General features: G+C 49.9%; 1 protein-coding gene across 1 annotated transcript in view; it reads right to left on the bottom strand.

Annotated features, from left to right (window-relative positions):
• Adgrd1 (adhesion G protein-coupled receptor D1) overlaps nt 1-16,101 on the bottom strand; it is a 116,736-nt gene that overhangs the window by 38,578 nt on the left and 62,057 nt on the right. Inside the window, exon 14 of the mRNA XM_026783480.1 lies at nt 2,577-2,650. Coding sequence (XP_026639281.1) covers nt 2,577-2,650 — 74 coding nt within the window. The remainder of the gene's footprint in view (nt 1-2,576; nt 2,651-16,101) is intronic.

The following is a 16,101-nucleotide window of genomic DNA, read 5'->3' as shown; positions in this document are numbered from 1 at the left end:
GGGAAGACATTCTAACACACCGACTTCCTTTCTTTGGATGCGCACCAGCATTGGGTCTGATTTCATTTCCTGAAGAACCTCCATACTGATTTCCACAATGGCTATGCTGACTCAGCCTCCCCGTTTCTCCACACCCTGGCCAGCATTGCTGTCTGTTGTAGTTCGTCTCAGCTGTCAACCTGACATGACCCAGAAGCACCTGGGAGGAGGGAACCTCAGTTGAAGAGCTGCCTCCATCAGATTGACCTGTGGCCACATTTGGGAGGTATTTCTTTAACTGCTAATTGATATGGGCAGGCCCTTCCCACTGTGGGTGGTGCCATCCCCTAGGCAGGTGGGTGTGGCTGGTCTGAGAAAGGTAGCTGAACAAGCCACAGGGAGTAAGCAGTGTCCCTTCGTGATCTCTGCTTCAGTTCTTGCCCTTGACTGCCCTTCTTGATGGACTCTTAACATGTAAGCCAAACGAACCGTTTCCTTCCCCGTGTTGCTTTTGGTCAGAGTTTTAGCACAGCAATAGAATCTAACTAGAATGCTGGCTTTTATCTTTCTTTTTACGAGTCAAATAGCTCACTTGGTAGCAAGGAGTGAAAAGAAATCCATGTGTGTGTGTGTGTGTGTGTGTGTGTGTGTGTGTGTGTGTGTGTGTGGTGTGTGGAGTGTGTGGAGGCCACAGGGTCAGCCTTGGGTGCCATCCCTTAGGCACCATCCCCCTTTTAACTTTTGACAGGGTCTCTCACTATCCTGGAGTTCTCCTATTAGGCTAGACTGGCTACTAGCCAGCCACAGGCACCTTCCTGTCTCTGACTCCCAGCACTAGAACTGCAAGCACATGTCCCCGTGTCTAGCTTTTCACACGGGTTCTGGGGAGCCAAACTCAGATCCCCATGCTTGCATGACAAATATGCAACCATCTGAGCCATCTCTCCTGCGCCAAAAAGAAACTCATAAATCTTTTCTCATCCTGTGGCTGACTGAACTATGGTGGTCAAAAGGCCGGTGACAGAAGAATCCCCTCGCAGGCTTGATCTTTTGCAGAAATGAAAAGAGGCCAGAGTTACTCGACTTGCAATTATCCTCTAGACAAGAGTCCCGACCGCTGGGCACCCAGCGTCTCAATAGCTGCTACAATCTCCTTCTTGTGTTATTGGAATCTGTGCAAAGTTTCCCTAATGTCTTTAATGCCTGTGCCCTAGCCTGCTGTCAGGAACAGCTTGTATTCCAGGGCTGTGAACATGCCCCCTCCACACTGGTTCATCCTTCTGACTATCCCAGGATTCCCCTGAATTCCACACATATCTCTCCAGGGCACTTTGCTGGAAATTCCTCCTCCAATTTACAATTCCTAGAGTTGGCTGTTTGTCCCTTGACCCTTTCTCCTTGAAGGTCATAGAAATGAGCCCTGCCCCCAGAAGCTCTCTTGCACGGGATCCTCCCTGCTGCTTTAGGGTGTCAGTGAGGTGCTCCTCCAAGCTGTAGGTGACTGTACTCTTGGGTGAAATGAGATGTGTGTTTACTCGGAACTCACGCTGGCTCAGGTTCTCCTCGATGCCTGTCCTCTGGTGAATGGCTTCACTACAGCCTGTGACTTGGGTCTGGGCTTTTTCTGTCTGGCCTCTTTCTCTGCCACACTCTCCTCAGCTTTCACGATTCTTTGTGATTCACTCTTGCTCACTTTGAGCTCATTACCCACTCTTATCTCAGTTTCTTGCACTGTGCCCATCACCCCTGAGTTCCTGCCCATCACCCCTGAGATCCCATCCACAACCTTCACCTTGTTCCTAACCACCATCCCTACTGCGGTGGGGATCCGTCTTACTGTGGTCTTACTTGCATTTCCCTGGGGATTGGGATATTGATATGCTTTTTCTTTTCTGTATCTGCTGGCCACTTTTGTTTTTTCTTTTGGCAAACGGCAATTTAGGTCTGTCACCCATGACTTAACCAGGGTACTTGGGTCTCTAACTAGTGGGTTGTTTGAATTTTTGGAAACTATTTCTGGATATTAACCTCAACACTAAACATCAAATAGAGAGATGTTTTTATTACATTATTTATATGTTTGGGGGCAATGTATGTGTGCATGCTAGCGTATGCGTGCGGAGGTCAGGGGAGTTGGCTCTTTCCTTCCACCATGTCCTAGGGACCAAAGTTTGGGTTATGAGACTTGACAGCAGACACCTTCACCCACTGAGCCATCTCATTGGCCCCAACGCTAAGATATTGATATGCTAGCCAGTGAATGCTGTTTCCCAAAGCCCCGCATCCCAGTCCTCCCTCAAGACACTCTTTAGAGAAGGCTGTGGATCAGTATTTCCATGTGGCCTCATAGAGCCCTGATGAAATGATTCTAAGGAACAAAAAGACCTTTGAATCCACGCAACCTCCAGTCATACCTAACCAGGTCTTGCCTCACGCACAGTCATACAAACACATTGGCTTCATAAGCACAACCCTGCCCTGTGTGGTATGAGAGTGCCCTGGGGCGGACACCTTGAGCCACTGGACATCTTGTTGTCTTCCCATCTTCCCCGTTTCTCCCCCTTCTGTCTGCCTGGTAGCCCCCACACTCACAGTACCTGAAGTTAAGGAAGGCACAATACAGGAAGAGGCGGTTGCTCTCGTTGGTGGCATCAGCATACTGCTTATGAGTCTGAAATGAAAGAAAAGGGATACAGCTGTGATAAGAAAGGCCAAACACATGTCCTGGAGTGGGGACAGGATTCCACACAGGGGCTAAGACGATGGTTCACCAAGTAAAAGCATTTGCCATGGAGGACCTGATGACTTGAACTCAATCCCCAAACTCAAATAGAAACCAGATATTGTGGTGCACATCTGTAATCCCAGGGTCCTTATGAAATGATGAGGGTGAGAGAGTTGGAAGCTGTGAGCCAGCTAACCTGGGTATGTGGCACCATTCCTAAACAAGAGAGAGCCTGCAACAAGGGAGAAGGTAAGAACTGCCTCCTGAAGGTTGTCTCTGACCTTCACGCATGTGCCACGGCACACACATGCCTGCCTCAATACACACAAAGTTTAAAGTGTTTGCAGTTAATTTATTTATTTAAACAGATTTTCGAACTTTAAGATGTATGTGCGTGCATATGTGTGTATCTGTATCTGTGTATCCATGCATGTGAGCACAGTGCCCATAGAGGTCAGAAGGGGGCACTGGACCTCCTGGAGCTAATTATAGGTAGTTGTGAGCCACCTGAAATGGGTACTGGGACCTGAACTTGGCCCTGCTGCAAGAACAGCACACACTCTAAACTGTGGAGCCATCCCTCCAGCAGCAAATTTTTTTTTATTTCCCCAAAGATTTCTCACATTCTGAACATCCAGGGTGCCTGTGACCAAGCTGGAGAAGCCAAGTGACCACTGTGAGCTAATTCTCAGTCACACCCTCCAGGGCTTCCCCAGGTCAGCACCTGCAGGCTTCCAGCTCTCTTATCAGCTCAGAAACAGCCTGCACGGAGGAGGGAGGCAATCAGAGCGCTTTTGAGTTTCTGCACATGAAGAAGGAAGAACTTTATGGAATGGCGTGGGAACCTGGAATTAGAAGCGCTTGCCTCGGAGTGGAACAGAAAGGGCTTTCATATCATCCCTCTTCCTAGGCACTCATCCACACATCCGTAAGGCACTCCGGGGAAGGTTTAACACAAGGAACACAGAGAACTCCATGCCTGCATCCACACTTGGTATAAACAGCTTCTGGTTACCCAGGAATGGAGATGTAGGGGAGGCAGCACAGGCACAGGAGCCTATGGAGGGTGGATGAGGTAACACTGAGCTGGAAGTTAGGAAGGACAACCTTGGTGACGACCGGCCCAGGTAAAGATGCATCTCTACTGGAATATAAGCCCTGTGTTTATTATCTCCTCTGGACCCAAACTGCGCAGAAATGTCTAAGAGATACATCTCTGTGTCACCCAGGTCATTTAGAAGTATTTAAAGCAAGCAGGTGGCCAAAGGAAGCCATCCCCAGCTCCCCATGACACAAGAGACGCGGGCTCTAGGGAGGTGTTCGGAAGACTGTCTTCTCCTGGGTGGTTTACTTCTGCTCCTCCCACCCCCGGAGACCAGGGTTTAAATCATCCTTCAAAGAAAAAGTGCAGCTGGCCAGCCAGTGTGCAGAAAAAGCCAAGTGTGTGTGGTCCACAAGGGAGGGGTAGAATAGCCGTCTTGGGTCTGGGGCCAAGGTCACAGTCCTGACCAGGAATTCCCTGCCCAGCTGGCCCTCAAACTCTGGCCCATGCTCAGCTCTTTGGCTTGGAAAAGCGAGTTGCTTAAAAAATAAAAAATAAATAAAAAAGGAAGCCTTGACGTTTCCAGAGAGATTCTAACATATGGGAATGCGGCTGTGCCAAAGGAAAGGTGAGTCACCTCGCACAGCCCACGTTCCACTTGAAGAGGACCGTGGGAGGCCAACAGTCCATCCAAGTCCCAGTTGCCTGGACTGGAGAGAAAAACCATTTCCGCAGGTCAGCAGGATGCTGGGCATCCGGAAGGGCCTGGCAGCATCTCTCTGAAGATCCTAGCAGAGAACCCCGGGACCAGCCCACACAAGCCTGGTGGTTCCCCCACAGACACACACTGTGTGTCCAGAGCTTCAGAGGCTGCACAATAGCCCCTGCCATTCCACAGGCCCCCTCCACCTCTGGAGCGAGCTTCCCAATGGGATTAGCCAGCCAATTACTCATAACCTGCTGCTTACAGGCGAAGTGTGGGCTTCTGAACATGAAAGGGAAGGAAATACATCTGAGAAGTTCCCTTAACATCCCTTGTTCAGACATGTGGTTACTTTGTGTTTTAGTGTGTGGCTTTACCCATAAAGAAATTGGGAGACACTTCTTCATCACTGTCCCCAAGCAGAAGGCAGATGGCACCGTGACCGTGATCCTATTTACGACCCTCGGCAAAGCAGCATCACGGACCGAAATAGCCACATCCCCCGCCTAGGGCCAGACACAGGCAGAGGTCCCACTCCACCCTCGCTGCTTCTTTACCTCTCCCTCTGCTCTTTTCCCACAGCCAGGCCCAGCTCTGATTGGCGAAGGGGCTCACAAGACAAAGGCCTGATGTTCTCTGGTTTCAGAGACTCTTAGGATAGATAGCCCTTCACTGCCCATGAAAGCCCTGACTTGGAAGACTGGTGGACCCTCTGGGTGAGAGCCAGAAAGGAACCAACGAGATGTGCAGGTTCCTATCCCAGGATCTGCATCCCTATCACAGGTCAATGGGATGGGCCACCCTGAGGGCAGAAGGGCAATAACAAGCCAGGCAACATCCTGTCTGTGCCTTGCGCTCAATGCTTTCCCAAACTATGTGTTTGCTGCCTGATTTTTGACTCTCTTGTCCCAAGCTAAGAAGTAGGAAGAGTCCCCCACTCCTACCCCATCTGGGCCATCAACTCCATCCAGACTCTATCTGAACTAACCAGGGTGCACAAACGGCCCCATAGACTTGGTGATGTCAGGCATGTCTCCTCAGCAGTAGGTTACGTGTGGGCCTCAGTCCTATAGAAGGGCCACCCTCACCTCTCAAGACACATCTTTTCTCCAGGTGCAGCTTCCCATGACTATAACACAGCCATGGGAGCACCACCACAGGGATGCACCAGGGTCAGAGAGAGCATGGTCAGCCTCTGCCTCAGAGGTCCAAGAAATGATGTTCCCATAGCACAGAATCCAGGTTTCAATCTCTTCATGGCCAGAGCGAGCCCTTGGCCATGAAAGGAAAGACCCATTCCTTTAACAGGAGCTACCTTTTCAGCCACGCCCCTCCAGGGCTTTCCCTGGTCAGCACTTGCAGGCTTCCAGCTCTCTTATCAGCTCAGAAACAGCCTGCACAGAGGAGGGAGGCAATCAGAGCGCTTTTGAGTTTCTGCACATGAAGAAGGAAGAACTCTATGGAATGGTGCGGAACCTGGAATTAGAAGCGCTTGCCTCAGAGTGGAACAGAAAGGGCTTTTATATCTTCCCTCTTCCTAGGTACCACACATCCATAAGGCACTCCGGGGAAGGTTTAACACAAGGAACACAGAGAACTCCATGCCTGCATCCACACTTGGTGTAAACAGCTTCTGGTTACCCAGTGATGGAGATGTAGGGGAGGCAGTGCAGGCACAGGAGCCTATGGAGGGTGGTCGAGATGAAGGCAGAAGCTAGGCAGGATAACCCCGGGTGAGAGCTGGGCCAGATGAGGGTATGTCTCTAATGACCTAGGATCCCTGGGCCCTAACTAACTTTCCACCATCCTGAACAGGCCAGACCTGGGACCAGAGGGGTCCTGCCACCGGTAGAGCTATCCAAAGATGCCTCTGGAATCGGGTAGCACCCCCTGTAGTAGTCTCCCTCCATCTCCCTCAGACCTGCCTCTTTCTTTCCTATCTCTCCCTACTTGCTTTCACACTGACCTCACCTCTTCTTATCTGAACTACAGGTGTGTGGCCTGAAGAAGACCCGCCTACGTGCTTCCTGTGGTCACGTGCACGCTACCATCCAGCCTAGCACAGCTGCCGCATGGCCACCTGGGTCCAGCAGCTCAGGCAGCTGCCCACTGGCCTCCCACAGCCTCTCCTGCCCTTGGCCTCCATCCTCCCCCCTCCACGGCCTTATCTTTTTCACAGCACACATCCAGTCCTATGACACACTTAAGATCTTCAGGGGAAAGATGGAACAGAGACAGCTCAGACACCTGAGGGTTGAAAGCCACCCTCCCTTTGTGGCGCTGCCTTCTGCTTTAGCCGAGCCTACCCCGTCTGTCTGCCCCACCTAGTATTCATCCACCTATCTGTCCTCCCGTCAGTCTATCTTTCCTACTTGCCTATCTACCCTCCCATTGTCCTGTTCATCTGCCTGACAACTTCTGCCTCATCACCAATCCCTCCCGCCCCATCTGCCCACCTCTGTCTACCCCGACCTGACCGCCCACCTTTCCCTCTACCTCCCTTCCACTCACTCACTTCCTCATTCATCCAGCTACCCATCCCATGAATCCACCCCCCATCACCTTACTCCCCTCCCCCATCCTACCAACATAGCCCTCCCTTGCCCATCCACCTTCCCATCATCCACAGTGCCCATCCACACACACCTTTCCCGAGCTTACCCGTCTTGCTGCAGCTGCCTGGGAGGCCTAACCCTCCTGACACTCCAGCAGAGCTCACCCTCACCGAAGCCCCCGTGGGTGCCATCCTCTGCTGTGTTTCCCTCCCTCTTCTCTGCACACTCTTGCGTCTGATAAATCCTACCCTTTCCCAGGGTGTCAAAGCCCCAGAGCAAGCCCCACCTCGCAACCACCCCCTTACACAGTGTCCATTACCAGATAGGTAAGAGACTCATGAACCGGACAGTCACCCCGCTCTCCGTGGGCTCCCATGGGAACCCCAGTCATGCCCTGGGATCTGCCCCTAACACATCTACAGAGCTGTAGAAGGACAGGAAGGTGACTTGGGTATAGATTAGGAGAGAGGAATGAGGAGAGGACCTCAGAAGGTCATCTGTCTTCTCAAGTGACTCCAGCTAGCTGTGGTGACATCTGATCAGTATTCATTTCCCAGTTCTTGCTAGCAGAACGAGCTCTGCTCAGGATGACAGCAGGGCCCTGAGTCTGTCTGTCTAGCACCGGCTCTCACCCTACATCGTGGGGGGGGGGGGGCTAGAGGGACAGTCTTCTCCAGCTCACCAACAAACACACTCACTCACTCATGTACTCGTACAATGTTCACACCCAGCCTTGCTGATACTTCTGAACACTCTGGCTGCTCCTTGCTCCCCTCGGACACCAGCCTGGTCTCCTAAGGGACAGAGTCAAGTGTAGCTCAGACCCATAGGATGGGGCTGTGTGGAGTTCCTGCCCATCAAGGCCCAGCACAGTGACAGATCCACAGCCCTTTCCCACAAAGGCTCCCTCCCCGCTGACTGGCTGGGCTATTCCCCCTTCCAGAGGCCTTTGTTCAAGGACTATGTCTACTGATAGTTATTTTTCTCAAGATGCATAGTTAGAAATTCCCAAGATGCACGATCCTCTTTCTGATGTCACTCTGCTGTGATACAGGTGAGATAGAGTGGAGCCTGGACCACGGCCCACACCTGCCCGCCTGGACTCTCCATCTCACCTGCTGTGCTGAGAATCATGAAGATGGTCTTTGATAGACCTGAGCCTGTCACTCAAACTGTGCTGTTTTATCCTCCCCCCCTCATGTGTGTGTTTGTGTGTGATGTGTATGTGTGTGTGTGTGATGTGTGTGTATGTCTATGTATGTGCATGTGTATGCATGCATGCACATAGAAGTAGAAAGTCAACCTCAAGTGTCGCTTCTCAATAGCCATCCATCTTGTTTTTGTCTTTCATTGGTCAAAGGCTCAACCAACTCAGCTGGACTGGCTAATGAGCCTCCGGGATCTGTCTGACTCCTTGTATCCTTGGAAAGGATGGTGCTGGCTTATAGAACTGTGAAATCCCCACCTCTCCTGCAGCTGATCCTATGGCTGTTGGTGGTGGATTGTGGTGACTGTGAACCCTTGAACATGCCACATGAAAATGCTGGTTTCCCCACAAGAAAGAAGCTGGTTTACTTAGAAAAGAATGCAAATGTTTGATGGGCTGTAGTGGTATCTATTTCTGTGCAGTGTGTGTGTGTATGTGTGTGTGTGTGTGCGCGTGCGCGCATGTGTGTGTGTTCATATGGGTGTGTCTGTGTGCATACATACAGAGGCCAGAGCCCAACCTTGGGTGTCATTCCTCAGCTGCTTCCTAGCTTGTTCCTTTGAGATCAGGACTCTCGTTAGCCTGGAGCTCACTGAGTACGCTAGGCAGTCTGGCTAGAATGCATCAGGAACCTGCATGTTTCTGTTGGAATGACAGGTAGATGCCACACTGCCTGGCTTTTTAAGGTGGGTGCTGGGAATTGAACTCATTTTCCTCTTTGCTCAGCAAGTACTTTGCCAACAGAGCCACCTCCAAGTTTGGTCTTTGTTCCTTATCTCCCCATCTGCTACTCTATTTTACAAGCTTTTAAACAATACAGCTCGATCCCAATCTCCCTGGGCCCCAAGTACACACATACACACATACACACACATACACACTCATGCACATGTGCACTGTTTAAGAAAATGGACAACCTGCTTCTGGGATTCTCCCCCTGATCAAGGGTTAACAGTTAAAAAGGTGCATGAAGATTCCTTACAGACACAAGGAGAAAGGTCTAATCTCCCTCACTAATTAACATGGGACTAGCAGACATAACTGGCCCTTCTAGGAAGAAGTCTCATAGCAGGTGAGGCTATCAGAACTACTGAAGCAAATTTGCTTAATAGCCACAAAACATTCAGAACTGGCCGATATCCACAGGGAGGGAATCAAGACGTCTGCGCCAGACAGTATTTACATTTCAGTGGGAAGAACGAGGTCTTGAAGCCTCGTCAGTATGCACGTTGCAGCGCTGTGCAGGAGGGCAAGGGCGGGGGGAGTGGGGGATGAGGGGAGGACGGCACGACAGAATAGAACCAGGAGGAGCTAGACAGCAGCCAGGTAAGGCCCAGGTGAACATGCTGTGTGTCCTTCTGCTTCTAAGTCCTCCACAGTTATTTTCTCCACAAGTTAATCACACACACACACACACACACACACACACACACACACACACACACAGAAATAAAATGCAATCTTGATTGGTCAGGCACGGAATGAGGGAGTCTGAGTGGAAGAGAGCAATGACCCAGCCCAGAGCAATGACCCCACCCATCAGGGCAGGGCAGTTTGGGAATCTTGCTCCTAGAAGCAATGAATCCATCAGGATGGCGGATGCATCAGGATGGCGGATGCATCAGGATGGTGCATAGCCCGATGAGCAGCAACAGGTGGAGGAGGGAGGTCGCTGGCAAGGGGCTCACTGACAGCCCGTTTTTAGCTGAGAGAATTTCCAGATGGGAGAGATGGAGGGAAGATATGGACAGATTCCAGCCAACTCCATGGTGCCGAGAACCGAAGAGTGGCTTCCCAGAGGGCATGGCCCTGAGACCCCACAATGGCTTCTACCTGTTCTCAACACAGTGATGATCAAATACCCAGCGAGCAGTCAAAGAAGCAGCAGTAGGCTGGGAAAGAACTGCCCACCGGGCAGGACAGCCTGAGGACCACCAACCAGGAAACCACACACTTACAGTCTGGGGGGCGGACTGCTTGGAAGATTCTCATTTCGCCTGACTTCACTGCCAGCGAGAAGCATGATAAGACAATGTCCAGCCAGAGCACAGCAGCTCAGTCCCAAGATGTTCTAGAAAAACTGCTTGCAGCAGCACTACAGACTACAGAGGCTGTGAACCACATTGGGAAAAGTCTCGGAGGCTGGAGGTGGAGATGGTCGAAAGGGGGGTAGGGGGTTTTGAGTGAGAAGCACAGTCCCTGGTTATCCTGGCAGTGATGGGCTGCACTCCGGAAACAGCAGACTTTAAATACGTGTGGCTTCTGTTTGTTTTCTGTATTGTGCTTTGGAGGGTGCAGATGGAGCAGCTCCGGGACCTGCAGGTCAACCCAGAGGAAGGCTGTCCTGGTGAGGGTCGGCAGGAACTAATGGTGCACAGAGATCTGTGTGCAAAAGCACCAAGCTCATTGGGGACTGAAGAGGGACCGATTTCAAGCCAGCACAAACCGGTACATCTGGTGGTGCTGGTAAGCAAGCAAGGATTCTCTGCAGCGCAGTGTGATGCATGCTCTGCAGTGCAGTGTGATGCTAGGTGCAGTTGTCATAGCCCCAGACCTGGACCCACAAACTGCGGTGAATGCAGAGATTCGTGGCTGCCCAAGGTACTCAGAGTAAGTGAAGTTGAGGGACATTTACATCATGTCCTCGGATGTCAGACTCAGGTAACGTTGCAGAAGAGTGGCAAAGAGAATGTAAGAACCAGAAGATAGGGTATGGCGGTGATTTGACGGCCATTGTGTGACGGTGGATTCCCAGCTCCAGCCATCTGCCCTGGGCCAGCACAGAAGAGTTCCAGTGTACAATTAGCCAGGGATGGGATGAGAGCTCGTGAGACCTTACCTCTTACTGCTGAACTATTGGCCATTGACAGATTGTGGGAAAGGGGGAGTTGTGATCTTCACTTGTGTGCCCACTAACAAGCCCACTAGCTCCAATGGATACCTCCTCCAAACCAATGGTCACAGTTTAAACCCAGTGGGTCACAAAACAAACAGATATAAAAGTGAGAAAGATTTCTAGGTAACGGTACAGAGAGAATGGTATGGTAGGGATATAGAAATAGGTAAGGGAGTCAGAGTGGCCAGTGTGCATTGTGTGTGTGTGTGTGTATGTGTGTGTGTGTGTGTGTGTGAGAGAGAGAGAGAGAGACAGAGAGACAGAGAGAGACAGAGACAGAGAGACAGAGACAGAGAGAGAGAGAGAGAGAGAGAGAGAGAGAGAGAGAGAGAAACTGACAAGGGGCAAATTTAATTAATAGAAAAGTAAACATGTTAAAAACTGAGCCCATTCCTAACTGTGACCCGTGCCCCCTCTCCCAAACCAAGCTCCCTTGAGTCACGTATCAGTGAGACCCACCGTGGATTGCTCACAGACACGTCAGTGAGACCCACTGTGGACTGCACACAGACACTCACCGTAGAAAAGGACTGGGTTTTGTGTCCCTGGAAAAGGGTGATGTTCTATTTATTCCCTTTAGCAATGACTAAAATTCACAAAAACAGCCCTGTTTATGGGGTCACCATGGGGTTATGGCTGATTGCTTCTGGGACATCACCTGTCACTCCCAGGGCACAAAAACCACTTCAGGTCCTTACCAAAGCACTGTGGTGTTCAGTTGAAAAGCTTTTACTTAGAGGCATATTTCCCTGTTCAGCAGAGCACTTTAGCAGAATTAAACAGCCTGAACAAAAAAAACACATTCGAGGGAGAGAAAAAAAGAAAGAAAGGGAAAAAGGAAAACACTTATCACTGGCAATGGCCCAGACAGTAGAGTCCCCAGATAGGCTCAGGCAAAGCGGTCGGATCGCTTGGGGCATCCTTCCAGACAGGGGTAGACATTGTCTAGGTGCCCAGATAGGCTCAGGCAAAGTGGAGGGGAAAGAGCCTTGGGGTTCCCTGAGCTCAGTTAGCAACACTCCCACCTTGCTTCCTGGCAGAGCAGATGTGATCCCACAGAAGGGAACCAGAAAAGTGGAAATGACTGGGGGCTATTACCCAGCTCTAACAGAGCATAGCTCCAGCATCGTCCATTGGGAAATGACCACAGGGTCACTGGCCCCGTCCTCTGGCCACCAGCATGATATGGCAGGGTGCCCACTTCATGATGCAAACTGTGACCTGGGCTGAACTGGGGGGCAGGCGTCTCAGAGCCCCATTCTTCTGTACAATTCTGCCCCCACCCTATTAGACATCAGATTGCTTCCTGCCCGGACACGAACTGAAAAGGAGGTGATGAGTGAGGGACGGAACTGAGGGAGGAGATGTCAACATGGCCAAGAAGTGAAGAACAAAGAGCCTGAACATGTCCAAGGACAAAAGTTAACCAAACCTCCTGGCCACAGCTGCCACCAAGGATGTCTCGGCGCAGACCGTGCAGATGATAATGGCTATTTCCATTGAGAAGACGGGGACATCCGCTCTCTAAGGGCTACCAGTGGGCAGCAAGCCCATTGCTCTGCCTGGGACATGCCAAATCCCCAGCTTCCAGCACACTGTTCTGGAACCTCGTGTCTCCAACACATTTTCCGACACTGCAGACGGAACACGTTTGCTCATTTCCACAGGGACGAAGCCAGCTGAGGTAGAGCAGAAGCCATTTCCTGGGCCACCCAGGATGACCCGCGGGAGGCCCAAGCAGTCATCCTCCTAATCAGACTGAGTGAACGGATCAGCACCTGGTCCCCTCCCTCACCTCCAGTCTCCAGTCACAGACCTGGCAGGGGGTTTCTTTAGGAGCCCCACTGATGCCACCACAAGATAGCCAGTCCTGCCAGATAACTTGATTCTCTGTCCATCTCTCATCCAAGCAAGGAAATCTCTGCGAGGCTGGTCCCAGAATCACCACCCCCACCGCAACCTGTACCTCCACAACGCAATTTTTATACCCGGGCAAACGGCACACAATCACCGTGCTGGTGATAACTAGCCAGAGACACCTGTAGCCCTCAGAGAGGACCACTTCCGATCTCTAAGGTCATTGGTGTAGACTAGAACACTATACTATGAGCACATTATTCCGGGTGTGTTGGGCTGACATTGCTAAAATAAGAGGGAAGCAGACATTTGAGGGGGGCAAGCTTATCAAGATGAGGCAAACATGGGCCTTACGCATCTGAAGGAAGAGAGACTGGGTGGGTGAGACTCAAGAGAGGCATCCAGAGCAGGCATTAAAGTCACAGCTCCCATGACCTACTCCTTCTGCAAAGCCAGCCACACAGCCCCAGTTCTGCTGCTGGCACTTGGTGTGGCCATCCCACAGCCCTGGGCTCAAACAGTATCAAAGGCCTCACCCAACAGTGAGGGAAGCTGAGGCCAGAGACCAAGGGACTTGACTATTGTCTGACAGTAAACCAACCCAAGGCACACCTTGGTAAACTCCTGGGTCCTTGACTCCCTCCTCCTCATCCCTCACTTGGTCCTTGTACCTGGTCTATTTTCTTGTCCTCTTCCTTCTCCCTTCTTTCCCAACTTTAATCCTGAGCATGAAGAAAAGCCAGACCTATCGTAAAGCTGAAACCCTCTGTCAACAAATGGTGCCACGTGGACAGCTGTATCCACATAAAGCCTGAGAGAGCTTGGGAAGTAATTCTAGACAGAAAAGAATAAAGTTAAGCATGGCTTATTGATAGCAGCACTTTCTCGGGTGGGCTCTCTTTGCTAGAGATGAACACATCTCATTTAAGAGAGGCTTTCTGACTCAGCTTTAGCTGTGAAACCTTACAGCTTTTTTAAGAGGCCCTGCCACCAAACACCTAAATGCTATTTCTGAATAGCTGACAGCATGCTTCTTGGTAGTGGCAGAGACCTTAAAACGCCAAAGAGTTGAGCAATAAACAGGGCTCCTGCCAATACCTCTGCCTTGAGGCTAGACTCTCATGAAAGCTAAGGAATGGGTTGGATCTAGCCATCAAAGCCACAGCTTTAATCCTAGCCATATCACTTAGCAAATTAAAGACTCATGTGGTCAGAAAAAGAGAGATATACAGTTAAGATAGATCCAAAGGCAAAGAAAACCTCTAAATAGTTTACAGTGTGTTTAAAAATATATGTAGGCAAAAAGAAAAAATATATGTAGGCTTGAAAGATAAAGGAAAAGAATAAAGTCCTTAAAATAAAAAAAGGAAGAAAGAGAGTAGTTGGGTGTGGTGGCATACACCTTTAATCCTAGCACTTGGGGGACAGAGACAGGCAGATCTCTGTGAATTCAAGGATACCCTGGCCAGAGTGAATTCCAGAACAGCCAAAGATACACAGAGAAACTCTGTCTCAATAAGCCAAAATTTATAAATAAAAATAAAAGAAATAGAGGTTAAAATAAAGCCATGTAAAGATGAAAAATGCACAGAGAGTCTGGATACTGTATGTTATTGTATTGTCTTTAAATTGTTTGGTGGCTGAGGAAGGAGCAAAAACTGCTAAAAGATATTTGTTTATAAATGCTGCTGGATTAATTTGACATATATATTTTGAAAATGCCTTGACTTCAAAATTTAAGTCAAAAGGTATGTTACTTTGGAGAAGAGGTTTTTCTTTTGTCTCCACAGGAAATGAGAGTCTGAGAAATTCATTCGGGATTAAGAAAAAATCAGGATTGATTAAGGAAGACCCCCTGAGAAATCTCCAGTAGGAGTGAGTGATGTCTGAATTCTACATCCAGAACAGATTCAAGACTGCTACCTGAGATGATGAAGCCTCACAGAATATTTCAGTCATGACTTGATCATAATTCTAAATTTTCTTTAGGTCCCCATAAGATTATCAGTACCCCCAATCAGCAGGAAGTAGCCAGTAAAACTATGCCCGCAATCCCCAAAATATGGATTATGGATGTTTGCCCTTGTTTAGAATGTTGGTTACAAGTTGCATGGATAATGGACAGGAAGAAAACTAAACAAGGGAGACTTGATTCAGAGTTCTTGTTTTGTAAAAAAAAGGAGGTAGCACTGTGGGACAATGTTTTTACCCTGTAAATATCTATTTCTTATACTTGTTTAATAAAATACTGATTGGCCAGTAGTCAAGCAGAAAGTATAGGTGAGGTGACCAGGCAGAAAGTAGAGGCAGAGCAAGTAGAACAGGGAAATTCTATGTAGAGGGAAGAGTCAGTCTGCAATCATCATCCAGATACAGAGGAAGCAAAACGTGACTGCCTCGCCAAAACAGGTACCAAGCCACGTGGCTAACACAGAAGGATTATGGGCTAATATAAGTTATAAGAGTTAATAAGAAGCCTGAGCTAATAGGCCAGTCTGTTTATAATTAATATAGACCTCTGTGTATTTCTTTGGGACTGAACGATTGTGGGACCTGGTGGGACAGAAACCCCAGTCAACAGACACCTGGGAGCGCCATAGAAGAAGACACAGAGAGGGCTGGTCCTGCCCACAAACAAGGGACAGTTTCTCAGCAGACAAGTCTTTTAGCATAACTATAAAAAGCAGCTGGCTTCACAACCTATGATCATTGTGGGATAAATGGCAGATCTGAATGCTGGCTGAGATGGAGCTGCCATCTCAGTGGGCCCCCACCCTGTGCATCTGAGGAACAGCCAGGCCCACATACCACCCATTCACCCCGCTTTCCCTGGAGGCCGTGTGTGCATGCCAGAGAGATGGGTGGCCCTTCTGCGAATCGGTACCCTGAGTGTGTAGGATGGGCAGAAGACCTATAGGTGCATTCCCACAGCTACAGAATGGGCGGGGCAGAAATGAGCTCTGGCAGGGAAGAGGAGGACCCAGGACTGCCAGTCACCACAACTTCAGAGAGGCTGCTCCCCACTGAGCCCACATCTTTCCTCAGTAATCCGCACCAAGCAAGCAGACGTTATGGGTAACAGATAGACATCTCTCATGAGCCAAACTAAGAGCACCTATCATGACATGTGACTCCAC

The sequence above is a fragment of the Microtus ochrogaster genome, chromosome 2 (assembly GCF_000317375.1).
Source record: "Microtus ochrogaster isolate Prairie Vole_2 chromosome 2, MicOch1.0, whole genome shotgun sequence".
NCBI lineage: Eukaryota > Metazoa > Chordata > Mammalia > Rodentia > Cricetidae > Microtus > Microtus ochrogaster.
Note: the sequence above shows the minus strand (reverse complement) of the source record. Positions and strands in the feature narration are given on the sequence as shown.